Source organism: Centroberyx affinis, unplaced genomic scaffold, assembly GCF_046629955.1.
Source record: "Centroberyx affinis isolate AG114_WGS23_722 - 3 ecotype Tasmania unplaced genomic scaffold, CSIRO-AGI_Caff_v1 ptg000751l_1, whole genome shotgun sequence".
Lineage (NCBI taxonomy): Eukaryota > Metazoa > Chordata > Actinopteri > Beryciformes > Berycidae > Centroberyx > Centroberyx affinis.
This window is the reverse complement of record NW_027279364.1, coordinates 65,673-83,037: the sequence shown is the minus strand read 5'-3', so window position 1 is coordinate 83,037 and position 17,365 is coordinate 65,673. Positions and strand designations below refer to the sequence as shown.

The 17,365-nt window shown below is 42.4% G+C and overlaps 3 protein-coding genes across 4 annotated transcripts; 1 reads left to right on the top strand and 2 right to left on the bottom strand.

Moving 5' to 3' along the window:
* Positions 1 to 212: 212 nt before the first annotated feature.
* LOC139644548 (uncharacterized) lies at positions 213 to 4,028 on the bottom strand. Its single transcript, XM_071519942.1, has 3 exons — positions 3,434 to 4,028; positions 2,024 to 2,887; positions 213 to 1,159 (listed from the first exon to the last, which is right to left on the bottom strand). The coding sequence occupies exons 1-3, from the start codon at positions 3,746 to 3,748 to the stop codon at positions 644 to 646; spliced, it is 1,695 nt and encodes a 564-aa protein (XP_071376043.1). The 5' UTR covers positions 3,749 to 4,028; the 3' UTR covers positions 213 to 643.
* Positions 4,029 to 5,350: 1,322 nt separating this feature from the next.
* Positions 5,351 to 9,421, bottom strand: ino80e (INO80 complex subunit E). 2 transcript variants are annotated; one of them, XM_071519944.1, is made up of 8 exons: positions 9,361 to 9,421; positions 8,938 to 9,020; positions 8,773 to 8,843; positions 8,633 to 8,685; positions 8,385 to 8,466; positions 7,708 to 7,825; positions 7,262 to 7,360; positions 5,352 to 6,229 (listed from the first exon to the last, which is right to left on the bottom strand). In XM_071519944.1, exons 1-8 carry the CDS (start codon positions 9,386 to 9,388, stop codon positions 6,023 to 6,025), a joined length of 741 nt encoding a protein of 246 aa, XP_071376045.1. In that variant the 5' UTR covers positions 9,389 to 9,421; the 3' UTR covers positions 5,352 to 6,022. The 2 variants fall into 2 exon arrangements, with proteins under 2 accessions (XP_071376044.1, XP_071376045.1); XM_071519943.1 differs by lacking the exon at positions 7,262 to 7,360 and having other exon boundaries at positions 5,351 to 6,229; positions 9,361 to 9,412.
* A 1,368-nt stretch (positions 9,422 to 10,789) lies between these two features.
* LOC139644539 (zinc-binding protein A33) lies at positions 10,790 to 13,431 on the top strand. Its single transcript, XM_071519930.1, has 6 exons — positions 10,790 to 10,860; positions 11,111 to 11,206; positions 11,463 to 11,696; positions 12,434 to 12,456; positions 12,682 to 12,797; positions 12,878 to 13,431. The coding sequence occupies exons 1-6, from the start codon at positions 10,795 to 10,797 to the stop codon at positions 13,429 to 13,431; spliced, it is 1,089 nt and encodes a 362-aa protein (XP_071376031.1). The 5' UTR covers positions 10,790 to 10,794.
* The last annotated feature ends 3,934 nt before the right edge of the window (positions 13,432 to 17,365 follow it).

The following is a 17,365-nucleotide window of genomic DNA, read 5'->3' as shown; positions in this document are numbered from 1 at the left end:
CTACCACTACTACTAATAATAATAATAATGATAATAATAATAATAATAATAATAATAATAATAATAATAATACATTTTAATATATTTTTAGGCTACTTCTGATGTTGTAAATTAATGTTACACAGATACACTAACAAATGGTGTTGGTTTGTAGAGAGAAACATTTCCATATGAAAAACAAATCACAAAGGACGAAATGGTACAATAAGGCAGCATTCTCTTTTAATCAAACACACGTAAACAAACATCTTTATCATACAAGAGTTGTCTTGAACAAACACTCCCAGAAGCCTTGTTACAGCAATAACAACAAAACTGAATTGAAGCACAGTTTTTCCAAATTACAGCTGAGTAACTTGTCTCACCTCTCAAATATATTACTTTGGACAGTGTAGGTGTAGTAACACGTGTAGGACTTCTTATTTAGGGAAGAAATGTGTAATTCAATCAGCTTCAAAGAAAATGTGGTCATCCCTCCATAACAACAAAGGCGTCATTTCAGTAGCATATATCAAATTCATATGTTTTCTTTCCTCTTTTTTCTCACTCCCATGTGCTGAAGACATTTACGAAACAAAACTGGAGAAAACCCACAACAGTTTGTTATAGGTGGCCATCATCTGGAGTCTGGATTCTCCTCCCATCAGTCTGACTCGTGCCCAAAAGCCCCCCTTACTGCTCCAACGATCACCTCAACAGTCCCCATTACTAAACCCCCTCCCATCCTAACCACATTCCCCACCCCATTCCCACTTCTCCACGCCAGCCTCCCCAGCCCTCCACCCACAGCTTTCGCCTGACCCCCCATCTCCGACATCACCGTCCCCACATAGCCCTCGCTCTGCTCCCACAGCCGCCCTCCAAAGAACCTGGTCACCCACCAAGCGTTATCCACAGCGTCGCCGAATATGCCCACCGTGTCGCCGGCCAGGGTCCCCACGCCAGTGACCCCGGTGTGGCAGCTGGTCAGCAGGGCTTCCACCATGGAGGAGGCGCAGTAGTATATGTTGGAGCAGCAGGTGCCCCCGAGATCCAGCAGCATGTCAGCAGCCGAGCCCAGCCCGGACACCAGGTCAGAGGTCACGAGGTGGAGCAGGGAGAAGGTGTCTCCGGGAAGCGCACAGAGAACGCCAAGGTCCTCCTGAAGCACGTAGGTCACCTGAGTCAAGATGAGAGGAGGCGAGACAACGAGGCTTGATTAAAACGAAACGACACACAGACCATAGGGGATGCAATGTAGTTCAAAAGAGTTCAAAATTGCTTTTAATATCTGACTCTATTTCTCCTTCCTGGCCCATGTTTCTACAGTATCTTCTTCGTCTCTTGTGCCTTGCTTTATTGACCTATCCCTTGTTTTGTTTGCTTTTCTAGCTGTTTTTAGTGTAGTTTTTTACTTGCTATATATTTGTACACTGTTTTTATCTATGCTCATACTATTTCATGTAAAGTGTATTTGAGTATCTTGAAAAGCGCTATAGAAATAAAATGTCTTATCATCATTATTATTAGAGTTAAAACCTCACTTGGCCACTTGTCATTCCAGTTTGCTGCTCCCAGTGACTGGAATGATTGGACAAATTTAATCTCTCTCTGCCTTCAAGGACTCTGTCACAGACATGTACAGGCACACATGCAGCTGTTTCTCAGCAAAATGACAACACTAACTCCTCTGCAAGGGTTGTTGTATGTTTTTGCCACGTTTTAATAGATTTTCATGGTGTCCTTGTTGTTGTTGCATTACTGTTTTTATTATGTTTTCTGCGAACTACTAGGCTTCTTACCTTGTCTCCCTGTTATGTTATATTTATTGATTAATTATTATACTGATAATTAATACAATTATATTGCTACTACTAGTATTACTAATGTAATAATAATAATATGTATGATTATTATTATTATTACATTTTATTCTTTTGCCTCTTGCCAGTCCATCATCATAGATATGAATTTGTTTGTCATTTAATTTCCTGGTTAAATAAAGCTTAAATATAAGTGCAAATGGTTCTTTGACTTGTATCACCTGTCCAGGCAGCTGTGTGACGGTGGAGACCACGGGGCGGAGTGGAGCCGTGAGGAGGGAGTAGGTGGAGGAGATGATGTAGACCAGAGTGCTGCTGGAGTTTGTGTCCGCCTCCTCTGCAGCCAAAGTCTCATAGCCATCTGAAGACTGAGGAGACTCGGATCCGGCAGCCTCCGAGTGTGTCCCGTCACCCTGCGCTTCACCGCCGCTCTCTGATGTCACTTCCTCTGCTGCAGTTTCTCGTGTGACGTCAGCAACTTGAACTTCCTCTGGCTGAGCATCATCAAGACTGGCCACCTGCTCTCCCGTGATCGGTGCCTCTCTGCTCTCCTCATCTGAATCTTGACCCGCAGTATCTGAATCCACCTGTTCCCCTCCTACGTCTTGACCAGTAGTATCTGAATCCAGTGTTTCTGTGTTTCCAGGGAGCGCCTCGCTGTGAAGACCCACAATGCCTCCCTCAGTCTCCCCATTTGCTCCTCCGCACCCCTCAGAGAACAGCTCCGCCACCCCAAGCATCTCCTCCAGCTCATTCACGCTAACTTCCCTCTCCCCTTCCCCTGTGTCTCTGACTAACCCCACACTGAACCCTCCCTCCCCCCCTGAGACAGAGCAACACACTGCAGACCACAGCAACTGCCACTTGCATTCCTCGCCTCCATCTCCTGCAGCTCCGGTCAGGATGTAGAGGTCACCCCCTAAAGCGCTGCACCGGGGAATGACGCTCGACCGGACCAGTGCTGTGACTGTGGAGTCCCAGTTTTGAAAAGGGGAGTCTGCAGGGGAGACCAGCTGAGATGCACTCCCACTTCCTCTGAGTAGAGCTGGCACTGGTACTTTAACGTCATCTTCTTCATTCCCTGTCTGGAGGAAGAAAATGGTCAAAACAGAACTGTTCAAGTATGAGTGTAATACAAAAATCTATCAAAGTGTAGTTATTACCAACTACTTATTTATTGCTTATGAATTAATAGCTATAAATACTAATGAATACAATTTAATTGCTTAATAAATTTCAGACAAGTTATTTGCTCATAACAAATGTTTCTATATTACACAATAATTCAGGATGATGCCAGCTTGTTTCACTAGCATTATGTAGTAAACAATCTTTGATATTAATGTAAGGAGGTCAAATCTTTAACAACCATTTCCAGCTGTCTGTCTTTGTTTACCATTTCAAAAAGGCTTGTTTCACACACATTATCTCTTTGTTTTTATATTGTATCTTTAACATTGTCACATGATTTGAAGTCAATTACCAGAGTTGATTGTTTACAATGTTTACACCTACTCTGAAACTGCATAAACTCCATAACCCCAATCTATGAGGTCACTTCTGATGGCGCATCCCATCACGACTGCAGATAGCACCCATTTTCTTTAACGACATGATAGATGTGTCCTTACCAGGAGCTCTTCTCCCTCCTCTCCCCCTCTCTCTGTCCATCCGTGGCTAAGACGGAAGGCAGAGTAGACAGCTGTGTCACAGGTCGGGCTGTAAAGAGTGGCAAACGCCTGTCCCCCGGGCAGACTGTGGCAGCGGGGCCGCAGCCGTGGCCCTGCAGAGGCTCCCTGAGGGGCCGTCTGTCTGTAGAAGCAGTGGCTGCAGAGGGAGAAGCCTGGCTCTGAGTCGTCCTCAGCTGGAAGAGACAGGCCCAGGCCCAGCACTGCCAGCAGCCAGCCAGCCACCGCAGCTGCATTGACAGCAGCAGGACACAGCATGGTGGTGGTGAGCTCAGCAACTCCCCCCTCTCTCTCTCTCTCTCTCTCACACACTCACACACACACGCCCAGAGAGAGGGAGAGGCTTATAAATTATCCAGAGGTTTCCGTATTTAGATAGGAAAGATAATGGTGGCCCAGGTTGGCAAGCTCTGTGGAGGGCTTGTTGTTTTTCCTCACTCGCTTCCTGTTCTTTCTTCCAGCTTGTCTCCAACCATGTCTGTCTTCTTTTAATGTCAACTGTGCTCTGAGTGAGTGTGCACAATCTCGCTTAGTCTTTCATTTCCCTCTGCCTGACAACCTCGCCCCCTCTGTCAGTTCCTCCCCTTTCACTCCCTCTGGCTGCACCTCAACTTTACCCCTCCCTCCCCTTTCCCTCTCTCTCTATGGTTACACCTTTAACTCCCTTTGCTGTTAGGTACACAAGCCCACACCCATTAAAAGCTGTCAATTACCTGTATGTCTGCATTCCCAAACAATGCCTTTTGTGTATGGGTTAGTCACTTGATTGACAAGCTCAGTGGTTCATTATTTGTGTTAAAGCACACTCCTTTTCTTTAAGTGCTGACTCCGTACAATATCAAGTCAAGTAGTTCCTTGGAAATACTTAATTCAATTAAAATCATGTGGCATTTCACAACAGTAACCCAGTGTAAGACGGTCTCCACTTATATGTCGGCAACTGACATCTAAATGCAATGATGTGGTCAAAATATGAGTCTCCTAATGAAATCCTCATTAAAGTTTAATCCTGAAGTCATGGGTCATAGTCTCACCCTGCAGTGCAGTGAATCTTGAAATCTAACTTCCCAGACAAAAAGCAATCCCTTTCATGGCCCTGAGGATTTCAGCTGTCTTCCTAAATATTACAAATATGCCTGTTGAGACACGATGCTGGCACTGCAGTGTTCTTTCCAAAATCGTTATGAAACAAAAACAGCAATCCGCATCTAATCTCATAGCCTTGTCTGCGAAAGCACAAGTGAGGAACAAAACAAAAAAAATCTTTCTCTTTTTGACCTGTAAAAGAAGTTAAATCCAGCCAGACTGCCTTTGAGTTGTTTAAGAGTTATGGCCAACATGAGCCCAGCGAACCCCTGGGCTTCTGTCAAGATGGTATGAGGATTCCTTTACAAAAGAGAGAAACCAAGCCAAGAAACTCATGTGCAATAACCAACATAAATGAGGTTTACACAATCTTTTCTCATTCATCTGTTTCGATAAGAGTACCACATGTTCTCACTACACACTCTCTATACGCAATAGGTATTCACACAGAATAGAGCATACCTCAATGACTTTGGTATGAGAGCTTAAGGGTGTGATGTTCTGGGTGGGGCGGTGGTTGCAGCAAGGGTCACACTATCAAATGTTTTGAGCACTTTCACTGTTTTTTAAAGACAAAAAACCAAGACCAAGACCAAAAACTGTATAATACAAGATATGTTTCAGACAGACAGACAACAACCCTAATCAAAACAAGCTTTAGGTATAATGGCCTCTGCAGCATGTTGTCAGCAGAATGAACAGATGAGCAGAGTGAAACCTGACACCCCATTAAGCTCTAAAAAAAAAAAAAAAGAAAAGCCCCTTAGTCAGCTGAAATGATAACATTTTAATTTGATACATCATGGGTAAAAATAAAATACATCTCCATAAAGAGGGAAAAGTATTGATTTCAACATTTAGTAAAAAAACAAAAACAAATCATGAACATAATTCCAAATGCCAGACATGTTTCATAAATCCTTGTAAGAGCAAAGCAGATATAAGATTTTAAACCTCAAAATATCTCTATCATTGTGAAACACTATGAGCTATAATACTTCTAATACACTAAGTCTGACATGGAGGTTAGACAGAAAAAAACCGCTCATCAATCTCTCTCCAAGGGAGACACACCTAGTTGTAGTCACACAGTTTGTGCATAGCTAGACTGTTGTGCCAAAAATATGATCAGCAGGTAGCTAGAGACCACGTCAGAGACAAAACACCCAGATATCCCACGGAAGCGATGCTTTCCTGCAAGCTACTTTGTTGCTCTGTTGTTGTCAATGAATAAATTATCAACATAATGACTGAACGCCACATTTCTCTGGGAGATTGTTTTGCCGTGATATTGCAGTTAAGCAAACGTCCACAGGGGGGAGCTTGGCTCTGCTTTTGAAATGTGGAATGGGTTGCTGAATACAGAAATATATACAATCACATTCTGTCTTTTGCTCACAAATACGTAGACATACACCCCAAATACATCAACACACACACTCAGGCTCACTCATTGGGGATATCAATGACCAGTTCTGCCTCATCTGCCTCCCCCCTGTCTTCGTCTCCTCTGTCGCTGTCTCCATCGCTCTCCCCCTCCTCCTCAGCAGCGTCGCCGCTAAGCATCTGTCTGGGAACCCAGCTGAACGGGCCGCTGGCCGCAGGAGTGGCCGCATGGGCTGATGGGTAATTAGCTGTCATTGGGGCCACAACCTGAGAGGAGTGCCGAATAAGACAGATAGGTTAGGAATGACAGAGAGAAGGGTGGAGATGTGATGAAGACAGAAGAGGTACGGATGAATGGCTGCATTACAGATCTACCCAGTGACTCGGGTTAGAGCATGCGGAGAGTTCATAACTGAAGGATTTCAGTAGAGCTGCAACTAACAATTAATTTCATTATCCATTAATCTATTAATTATTTTTTCAATTAATCATGTAGTCTATAAAATGTCAAAAATAATGATAAATGCCCATCACAAGTTACCAAAGTGATTCTTAAAATTGTTTACTTAGTCTGACCAGCAGCCAAAGTATTAATTTTATAATGATATGAAACAGAGAAAAGCAGCAAATCTTAGCATTTGTCAAGCTGTAACCAGCAAATGCTTTTTAAAATATTTTTACTTGATAAATGACTAAAACAATTGATCGATTATCAAAATTATAATCAAGTAATTTTCTGTCGATCTATTAATCTATCAAATTGACTAATCATTTCAGCACTACATTTCAGTATGCTGAATTTAAAATAGCTTAGTCAACAAATTTTTCTTCAACATCAGTGTTTTGAAAACACCTTTACTCCAGGTTAGATTGCATAAACACCAGAAAAACACTGCCCAGAAAGTGGTATATTGAAACCCATCTGCAATACTGTGCAACATGAGTGATGGTGAAATTGTTAAAAGTAACCAATCATGGGAAACAAATATGTTACACTGCATCAGTGTTTGGTTTGCAGTATGTTGAAATTGTAATGCAGTGTGTAATAAATACTTTTTCCCCCTCATATTTTTCCTCTTGTGCATTCAGTAATATAGTTGAGACTCCAAGCAGAACATAATGGCTGACGCGTTATAACTTCCTTGTATTCCTGGCATGTATATGGTGACAACAATACACCCTACTACTATATACATGGCCCATCCACCTATAAAATGTAACGGTGGTGTGTGTGCATGAGTTGAGCAACATATCTATATTCTATTCTCTAAGCATCTTTTCCCCCTCTTCCTCTCTCACCTTCCCCGAAGTCTCTTTCTTGTTTTTTGGCGTCTTTGTTTTTCTCTCTTTCTTCATTCGTTCAGCTGGGGGAGCCAAATACTCTGGTGGGAAGGGCATCTGCCCAACACGCACACAGGCCCCGAATGCCAATTGACCACACAAACACACACATGCACACAAGCATAGGCAATTTTCAAGACACACACAAAAACACAGACGCACACAAACATACACACAAGAATGTACAGAGACAATGCAAGGACAATGAAGCCATTGTAACCAACAAAAGAAAAAAAAGGAAGAGATAAACAAAACGTATGAATAAAATGACAAAATAACCAAATTATATAAATAATGCCAAATCAAAGCAGGGATTATGTTTGCTGATGGGGAGATGATAATGCCAACAATGTTACCGTTGCTGGCTGCACTAAGATATATAAGAGGTGGAGAAGGAAACTCACTGTGTTGAGGTAGGGTCCAGAGCCTGATGACTGCAGGGGGTTGACAGCAGGACGGGACAGCAGGGAGAGATGGGGGGACGATGACGAGGGAAGGCTCGCACCTGGACTACTCCTTCGCCTGAGAGGACGCGAGAGAGGGGTTCAAATCAAGAAATGGAGATAAAGTCAGAGTATGTTTAGTGTAACAGTGGAGAATATTCAACTTCTCTCAGAGTCCAACATTCATCATTCATCTTTTTGTCTTCTCTGGCCCAGTTGGTGCCCCCCCCTCCCCCCCCCCCCAACAAATTTTTTTTTTAAACTGACCCCAAACAGAAAAATTGTAATTTTGTTTATAATTAACTATTAATTACATTAAGGTTTTCTACAACTTAATAAGAGATTTCAGCATCTCTTTGTGTGACCTTATGGTATTGCCATAAGTCTCAGATTCAGTCCTTTGGATCAGCACAAGTAATTGTTTATTTTCTGAAAATAGGATGAATCAAATTACATGAAAATTGTATCTTCACACACTATATACATACACTATACTAATATCACATAATTCTAAGGTCAAATACAAGGAAAATGTGGACACCTATAGGTCTTTCAAGTGCTGACCCTGATCCGTGAGCCTGACCATGTTCATTGTCGGGCCAAATCTCTGATTTATCTGATTAAAACGTCCAACTTACTTCTTTCCTCCATCTCTTTCTCTTTCCCTCTCCCTGAGTCCCTCTCCTTCGCTGTTTTCTGAAGAAGCTGTCGCCTCTGAATCTGGGACACAAGACAAATATTACTCATACAATAGTAGATAGGCTACTACACATGAAAAGCTACATCTCTAAAAAAAAAAAAATGCAAGCATGTCACAGTAACTGATACAGCAATGAAACATATTTTAATTATTGTGAGTGCCTGGAGGATGAGATGCAGTAACCACCTGAGGAGTCCTCGTCTACCCTCTCATACTGCAGCAGTCTGTCCAGGAGGAAGCTAGAAGAGAAGAGAGTACACTTGTTATTTGCTCAAGTTTACATTATATTGGTTAACATGCATTTGCTTCTTGTAATTCATCCCCACCTTTTGTCCCGGGACACTTTGAGCAGTTTTCTCTGTGCCCTCCTCAGCTCCTCCTGGAAACACTCCTGCTCCTGAACCAGACGAAAAACAACATCAGATAAATATGGAGCAGAAGGAGAGATAGACTTTTTTGGAAAATATTAAAAATAACATGATTATACTCACATAGACCAGAAATTTTAATTTTCGTTTGAGATTTTTGTATTTCCGCTTATAGTCGACTTCTACGTCGGCTTGTCCGTTCATTTCTGAAATACAACATACACGATTTAACCATGAAATGTAAAGTTTGTACAGTTATCCATAGTTATATAAAATTATAGTGAATGCAGCTGTAAAGGCAACGTGAATCAGCCATGGTTGCAGTTTTCATAATACGGACTGCTTATGAAATAACAGAGTAACTTAGCCTATAATAATTTAGATAACATTAGCTGAGCTAGCTAAGCTCGTTGGAGCTGCAGTGCGCTGCTGGTTTCAAATCCAACGAGGATTCAAAGTGGCTGCTACATGTATGCCTGGATACTGGTTTAAAATTATGCAATTATGGGTTCAAAAAATAAAACTCTTCATAAAAAACATTCTCACCTCTTGCTTGAATTTGCCTGTGCGACATGCTCTTGTTTACTTCCGTGGCGTCATTTTCATGCGCCGTAGTGGGTGGAGCCTAGTTGACGTGCTGTGGCTGGAGAAGGGGGGCGGGGAGGAGGGGGGCTTAATATAACACTTCCATGGGGGTGACAGCAACAATTTCTTAAAATAGGTCGTTGACCACGAAAAATCACTGGACTTTGCTTTTAAATTAAAGAGTTGAAATTGAAAATGAATACACCGGATTACAGTAGCTTTGATTCTCAGGCTTCCCTGTCTTCATACAGCATGTTTGATCAGTGCTTCATCCCCTCAGCACCATGTCCACCCACCGCATACTGTAGTGCACTGAGTTTGCAGCTCAACCTGAGCTCAGCACAGTCACTTGCCAGGACCCGGCAGCATGAATTATAGATGAGGAACATTCGCAGAGATGAGTAATGCTGCCTCTGCGCACGCACCCATAGACCCCTCTGTGTGTGTGTGTGTGTGTGTGTGTGTGTGTGTGTGTGTGTGTGTGTGTGTGTGTCTGTGTGTGTCTGTGTGTGTCTGTGTCTGTGTGTGTGAGAGAGAGAGAGTTTAGATAGGGGGCAGAATAGAAACAAATCTGGAGGGAGGCCGATTCTAAAAAGAGTAAGGTGTGTTGCAGTGGGATGCAGGTAGGCCTTAATGCACTCCTATAGGTGAGAGAGGGGAAATGCTGACTATACGTTTCAAGTCAGTGCTCCACTCTCAGATAATAAGAAACCCAGCGGGGTACGGACAGCCAAACAGCATCCTTTAATCCTTTAAGCGCAACTACCGAAAGCATTGTATTAGCTCATAGTTGTCACACTGGATCCTGTCAGACCCTCAGACATTAGTAAACCGCCTTACAAAAATAAACAGCATTGTCTCCCTTCCGGGCAGAACAGCTCCCATATGAAACACAATATCTGACTGACTGGCTGCTTCTCTCCCCTGCCAGATTCTCCTTTTGTATCCAAAGACACTGGCAGACAGAAATAGACTCTTCTGTGTCTGCTGCCATAAATCGCTGCTGCCAGCTACAGTCCTCCACCTCCCTCCCTCCCCTTTTCTCTCTCCTTCTCTTAATGGATATCCATATATTCTCCAGCCAAGTGTGTGGATACTGATCTGTGCTTCTACACATACTTTTTCTGGATAATTTTCTGCTTGGGTGTATGTCCTTGTTGCTGTTAGTTTGACCGCTGTTTTGCCTGGTATGTGTATTGTTGTCTACTCTCTCCCTCTCTCTCTCTCTCTCTCTCACTCTCTCTCTCTCTCGGACTCTCTTCCCCCCTCTGTGTTATCATCCTCTCTTAAATGTCCTCCACTTTGTCCCTCCCTCTTGCTCCCTCCCTCTCTGTTATTGCACTTCCTGAAGAGTCGTCTCTCTATTTCTTTCTTGTCCTGTTAGGAGAAATTGGAATGTACAAAAATCACATAAAAGACACCAACAACAACTGCAATAAAAGTCTTCTCTCTGGTCAAAAGGTAAGCTTCACACTTTATGGTTTCCACCTTTATTTATCTGCCCAGGCAGGCGTTAGTTGATATACCATTTATGAGGTGAGGTATATTTTCTCTCATGATATTTGTCATTTCAATCAAGTTCATATTTCACAGGCAAAGAAACTCAATTTGAAAGATATTTAATGAGAGACAGTTGTTCTTTCTTTATGTGTATCTTTTTTCCAATTTTCTGTCTCCTATCTGTCTGTGTGTTTATGTGTGTGTGTTACAGGAGAAGCTTGTCCATGCTATTAAAAGAATCAAGCACGAGGTGGATGAGTGCAGGGAGGCAGAGAGAGAGATGTACATAGAGTGTGTGGAAGTAGAGGTATTGCTGCTGCATTATTAACCATTTTCATTTTCCAAAATGATGTGTTTTCATAGACTGTGTTGCTGGTTTAACACAAACTGAACATAGGGTTATTTAATACATGTATGGGTATATATTCATAAGCATTCTACTGAGACTTGTTGGAAAAGTTGTGTAATTGCATTATGTGTTATACATATTGTCAAATCCACACACTACAATGTTTGGTCAAACAAAGACTGAATTGAGAATTGTCTTTTCCTCGGTCTTTCAGAACAGCTTTGATGACCTGGAGCGAGAAATCAGAGCCGAGTTTCAGAACCTGCATCGCTTCCTGGACGAGGAGGAGTGTATGGACCTGGAGCGGCTGAAGAAGGAGAGAGTGAAACAAGTGAAGCAGCTGAAGGAGAGGGAGAAGAAGATTGCAGAGCAAGGGAAGGACCTGGAGAGAGCAATCACAGTGCTCAACAGTAAACTGGCTGAGGAGGACAGTCCTAAGCTGCTCAGGGTGAGAAATAGAATAGATTAACATACATCAGATATTATATTGGCTTGAATATTGTCATCCTAAAGCTGGAGATTTGATGCTGTAAATGTGGAGTTAGGGAGAGCTCAGACTAATGTGTGAGTGAGTAGAGAAGAGGGGACAGCAAATGGTTTGGAGTCTCTCTATAGAGCATACTGGACAGGTTTATCCAGGGTCGATGTATGTAAGTATTCCCTGGGCCCGGGTCAAAACTTCACTTGCCTTACTTGTGACTTAACTTGTGACTTGTGAAAATAACTGTCTATAATTGGTCCTTCTGTTTGGACCCCTGTTTGGCGCAGGGCTGCTGGCAGCTGAGTGTCCCTGCAGCTTTATCTCAAAGGGACCCAAGTCCAGGCCTGCAGAGCAACCCTGTTAGCTGTTTTGCTGTCCTCTGTTGGCACTCATTTGATCAATTATAGACATTGATTGGCTAAACAGTTGACTTGCCTGGTTTTGCAGGTCTGAATCAATTTCTCATTTAAAGGTGGGAGGACAAAAGGCAGTCGACACAGCAGATAGGAATGGACAGCACTGCACAGCCTCTGATTGATGTGACAGCTGGCATCTAGAGTACAAACTAAGACAACTCTTATGTGTTAATGAACAAAAGTGTTTGTTCCTAGTTTTACATACTTTGAATCATTTTAAAGTGCTGCTTTCTATATTTCAACCATTGCAATGACAACACATTTTCCTAATCCATTCTATCATTGCAGGACATTCAAGATCTCATAAAAAGGCAGGTTGTCTCAGTGTGTCTTCCCAAACTAACTGTATTTTGCTGTCTTCCCCATTTTCCCTCCAACTCATCAATCTTCTCCTATGCATGCCTGGCATTTCCTCCCATTTCAGCACATCAATCTATCTCCATAATCCTTTCTCTGGCATGTCCACCAGGTGTTGTCACTCTATCATCCATCATTACACTCCTCCTCTATTCCCACGTTCCCCTGTGCCCATGCAGGTCTCAGGTCAGCTTCGTCCTCCCAGCAGAGGTGGAGACGGAGGTTCGCTCTGGACAGTTTGTGGGTCCCATCCAGTACAGGATATGGAAACACATGAAAAGCTGCCTCTACCCAAGTATGCTCATATATGTCATCTGATACAACACATGCAAAACAACAACAAAACTCACTGTATTCTTCTCTGTTCACCTACAGATATTACATCAGTGACCTTTGACCCTGAGACGGCCCACCCCAATCTGTCCCTGTCCCCCTCCTGCACCTCGGTGTGGTTTGAGGAGGAAAAAGACATGGAGGCGTGTCAGGTCAACCCACGAAGGTTCCACTACTATTACTGTGTGATGGGCCACCAGGGCTTCACCACGGGGCGACACTACTGGGAGGTGGAGGTGGGCCGTAAGACAGCGTGGAGGGTGGGTGTGGCCCGAGAAGATGTCCAGAGAGGGGAGATGGCCGCCAGCGGGACGTCCAGCGGCCTGTGGACCCTCTCCCTGAAGGGAGGGGCCGTCCTCGCCTGCACCGAGCCAAAGCCGACCAGGATCAACGCCTCTACCCGCCTTCTCCGCATTGGAGTGTTCTTAGACTGTGACAAGGAGGAAGTGTCCTTTTATAATGCTATTACCATGGCGCCACTCTACACCTTCACCATGGAAACAGTCCTGGTTCCTCTGTTCCCCTTCTATAACCCATGTGACACAGATGATGGGAAGAACACAGGGCCAATCAACATCTTCAGCCCCTCACTATGATGAGAAACCAGTCTCACCAAGTATTTACTATTTTGTAGCTGAAAGCGTGTTGTAAATAGAGAAGCTCTACATTAAATGTTCTTGCCAAAACTTATTGTAACCACAATTGATTTTCCCTGTATTTTCAGTGTACACTTTCTGTCTAATCGTTACTGTGATTACTTGAATGCATTTGTGAATAAACAAATTAAATTTGGACTTGGATGGATCATTCAAGCAAATCTTGAAATGATTGCATGCATTATTCTGCAGTGCTAAGCGCTATTTGTAAAAGAGTGTAGCAGAAAGCGAAGAGAAGGTTGTGAAAGTGTACAGCCTCATGGGACAGCTAGGCAGCCTGCTGCTTCAGAAGTCCACAGCAGGTGTTAACTGGATTATGATGTTACCTTTGGCCTGTCTATAAATATCTCTGTTGCCAGCTTTGTTTGGGCATGGCAGGCATGGCTATGGGAGCTCTGCATGAGAAAACAAGGCAGCAGGGTTAGTGTGACCCGGGCCTTGACTGGGTGATAAAGAGGAAGGTGACACTTGGAACAAATGATGGGCGACACTGAGTGAGATGACTGACCGAGGTGGAACGACAGCTTTGTCACACTCTCTGACACAAAATCGTCCCTGCGCACGTTTATAATTATGATTTGTTACTTTAGAGTGCAGAAAACCAATGACAACAGGACAGCAAATGTCATAATCTTTCGTTTATTCTTAGTATCCCTTTAGACATGAAATAAAGAAAGAAACTATTTTCTTTACAAAACATCTGTGTGTAGTGTTGTGCAAAAAGGGAGTACAGAGAAAACATGTCGAACATCACACCCAGGCCAGAACAGCAGAAGTAAACACAGAGGATCAGGGCAGAGACAGCTCACATAGTGCAAGGAGTGCCAATGGTAATAACAGTAGTGGTTTCTATTAGTGGGTTATCTGAGGTGGGTTTCAAACCAGCAGCTCTCTGGCACCAGTTAGATACTGATCCCAGCCCCACCAGACTTGACCTTCTTTGAGATGCTGGTAATGTGCAAACCAAAGGCCCCTTTTGCCCACTTCACACTGTCTGCCCCTCTCACACCCCCACACACTCCAAATGGCTTGGTATTACAGTCACTGGTTACCACACTGTGGTGGCGTACGTCAAAATACTGTTTTAGCATACGCTGAAACTCATCAATCGCACACCACAAACATAACCTTAAGGGTTGCCAGCGCAGAGCTTTGCCATCCATCTGCTGCTATTATGAACTCACGTACTCAACCTGTGCCATTGAATTAATTGATGAAATGGGAAAACACCCTCACGTACACACACCACACCCCACACACTCTCAGTGTCATTCCTTTTGTTAATTATAAGCATCTGAAAAACCTGATAATCAGACTTATCAAGTATCAAGTGCATAACTGTTTTTCCAATAGTTCAAGTAGAACTAAGGTGTGTCCAAGTGCTTTCTAACCCATCATTTTTATACAGTATATCACATATTTCCTACATGTTAGTATATCTTTATCTTAGGTCAGTCAGTGGTATCAGAAGCCAACAGTTTGATCAATCAAGTGTGCAAACACAAGCCTTCTACTACCTTCTACAGTCTGTGAATACCCAACCTAATACGTAAGAAAAAGGTGCCATTAGGAGTGTCGGCTGTTAATACAGGCCATCTAGCCAATGAATATTTTAGGCACTAAACAAAGACGAGAATCACTCAAAGCACCTCAAAGTTACAATATCTTTTACAATTTTTTGTGGCTTTAAACACATTCACACTCATGACTAAAATACAGCACTTTTTTCTTCACATTGCAAGACAAATAAGCAGGCACATGGATACCTTACTCACAATAGATGGAGATGCACACATAAGGTACAGTAGTTTAATTCTGTACAAACTGCCTATGCATAGATTCAACACACACACGCACGCGCACACACACACACACACACACACACACACACACACACACACACAGCCATGAACCATTCAGTGATTGACTACAGACACACACACTTCCTTGGACACACACATTCCTAACACATGATGATGGCAACATTGAATATCACTCCTCTGTTCACACACACGGACACAACTTTTTTTTTACAGAACAATAAAAGCCTGTTTCTGAGGCCGTCTCGTGGGCATGCTGCAATCAATTCTTCATCTTAAAGTGACATAGGTTAATCATTTTAATACAATATGTAAATATTGTGAAAGTTATGCTGTGAGTATCATCAGGTTGGAATGGCAATAATAGAAGATAATTGATCTAAAGAGATCTAATATAGTCTCGATGGATTTTACAATATTTGGTTCATAAATCAGGTCAAAAAGTTAGTGAATATTAGTGTATATAGTTTATAGTATGTGTATATATTCTATATTCTGGATTTAAGCTTGGTGAGAAATTTAGATTAGTTTTCTATATTGTTAAGTATAATACAACAACCATTCTATACACTAAAAACATTCAACCTTGGAGGGGAGACTCTAAACTGGCTTACACATGCAATATTTACAAGGCTGGACAAAGTCAGCTGGGTGACAAGGGGTTGATTCTATGTGTGTGTGTGTGTGTGTGTGTTTGTGCGTGTGTGTGTGTTCGTGCGTGTGTGTGCGTGTGTGTGTGTGTGTGTAAACACTGCTTTTAGTATTGACCAAAATGGGTTTTGCAGTTCCTTCACAGAACCTGGCTGGAAGTGAGGCATGTCCAGTGTTTTGCATGACGTCTAAGACCAATAATCATTAGAACGCCTTCATCCTTTATCAATACATCTGACCATCTGATATTGTATTTCTATTTAACATTTAGGCACCTTGATTTGTAAATTTGTTTTTGTTAAGTTTTGCTATATACTATGTTCATTGATCAAATATCAAATGTGACATCTAAACCTATTATATGGCTTATTAAGATGCTGTCACATCATCTTGTATTAATTTATTTGTAAGAAAACTCTATAAGTCAGGATAGTTAGTAAGAAAGGCCATTGGTTCAGTTGGTTGGAGATGGATCTACTTACTAATGTTTTCCTACATTTGACTGATCATTTTATTGACTTTTCAAGGCTCTTATTTTGTGCTTCTCTCAGAAATCCTAAATGCTTTTGTTGATTTTAGCGCACCAAACTCGGACCCATGTTGGTTTGCCAGTGGTCAGTTAAAACATGAGGTAGAGACATGCCTTTTGTCACGCAAAATGTATCTGCACACATCCCATACACCATACAGGAGTGTTAACTAAGATTAAATTGTGTTGCACTGAACATCCACATACCTCCAACCTTTCAAACTCACATGGCACAGTTCTGGAGAGATGATATGACAGTATTTGATAAAAGCCTCAAACGACTATTGTGGAGCGGTTAATGATACAAATAGTAATGATGCTCCTAACATCGTAGTATATGAATGTTTCACACTTTGTGAGTTGTTGGTTTTCACCCAGACCTAATTATCAGGCATCAACATCTGAGCAATTTTTGGAGTACAGGGCTATAGATACTAGATACAGGAACTACTCTCTTTAATAGTCAGTGAAACCTAATAATTCAGAGGAAATATCATTTTAAAATAAATGCAAGGGACTGAATCTAGATAAGAACTCATATTTGTCACTGGCTGTGTACATCTACACTGTTTGTAATGATGCCCTTGATTGCCGCAAAAGGACGGAAGGAGAGAAAGAAGGAAGGAAAGACGGAGGATGGAGGAAGGGGAAGGAGAGCAGGCAGGAAGGAAGGAAGGAAGGACCAAACAAAGAAAACTATGGAGGATAGAAAAAAGGAAGGAAAGGTAGGGAGGAAGGAAAAAAGGAAGGAAAGAAAGAAAGAAGGAAAGAAAGAAATATGTTCTAAGCATTTGAACTCACCACACACTTTCATTCAATCTTTCAGCTTTAGAAAGCCCAAAGCAGCGAACAGTACACTGGGTCACATGGTGCT

Coding starts and splice junctions, on each gene's coding strand:
- LOC139644539 (XM_071519930.1), top strand. CDS start 10,795: ATGTACAAAAATCACATAAAAGACACCAACAACAACTGCAATAAAAGT. Junction 11,207..11,462: donor TAGAGTGTGTGGAAGTAGAG/GTATTGCTGCTG, acceptor TCGGTCTTTCAG/AACAGCTTTGATGACCTGGA. Junction 12,798..12,877: donor GAAAAGCTGCCTCTACCCAA/GTATGCTCATAT, acceptor GTTCACCTACAG/ATATTACATCAGTGACCTTT.
- LOC139644548 (XM_071519942.1), bottom strand. CDS start 3,748: ATGCTGTGTCCTGCTGCTGTCAATGCAGCTGCGGTGGCTGGCTGGCTG. Junction 2,888..3,433: donor AGGAGGGAGAAGAGCTCCTG/GTAAGGACACAT, acceptor TTCTTCCTCCAG/ACAGGGAATGAAGAAGATGA. Junction 1,160..2,023: donor TCACACAGCTGCCTGGACAG/GTGATACAAGTC, acceptor ATCTTGACTCAG/GTGACCTACGTGCTTCAGGA.
- ino80e (XM_071519944.1), bottom strand. CDS start 9,388: ATGTCGCACAGGCAAATTCAAGCAAGAG. Junction 8,467..8,632: donor GGTAGACGAGGACTCCTCAG/GTGGTTACTGCA, acceptor CTTGTGTCCCAG/ATTCAGAGGCGACAGCTTCT. Junction 7,826..8,384: donor GAAAGAGATGGAGGAAAGAA/GTAAGTTGGACG, acceptor GCGTCCTCTCAG/GCGAAGGAGTAGTCCAGGTG.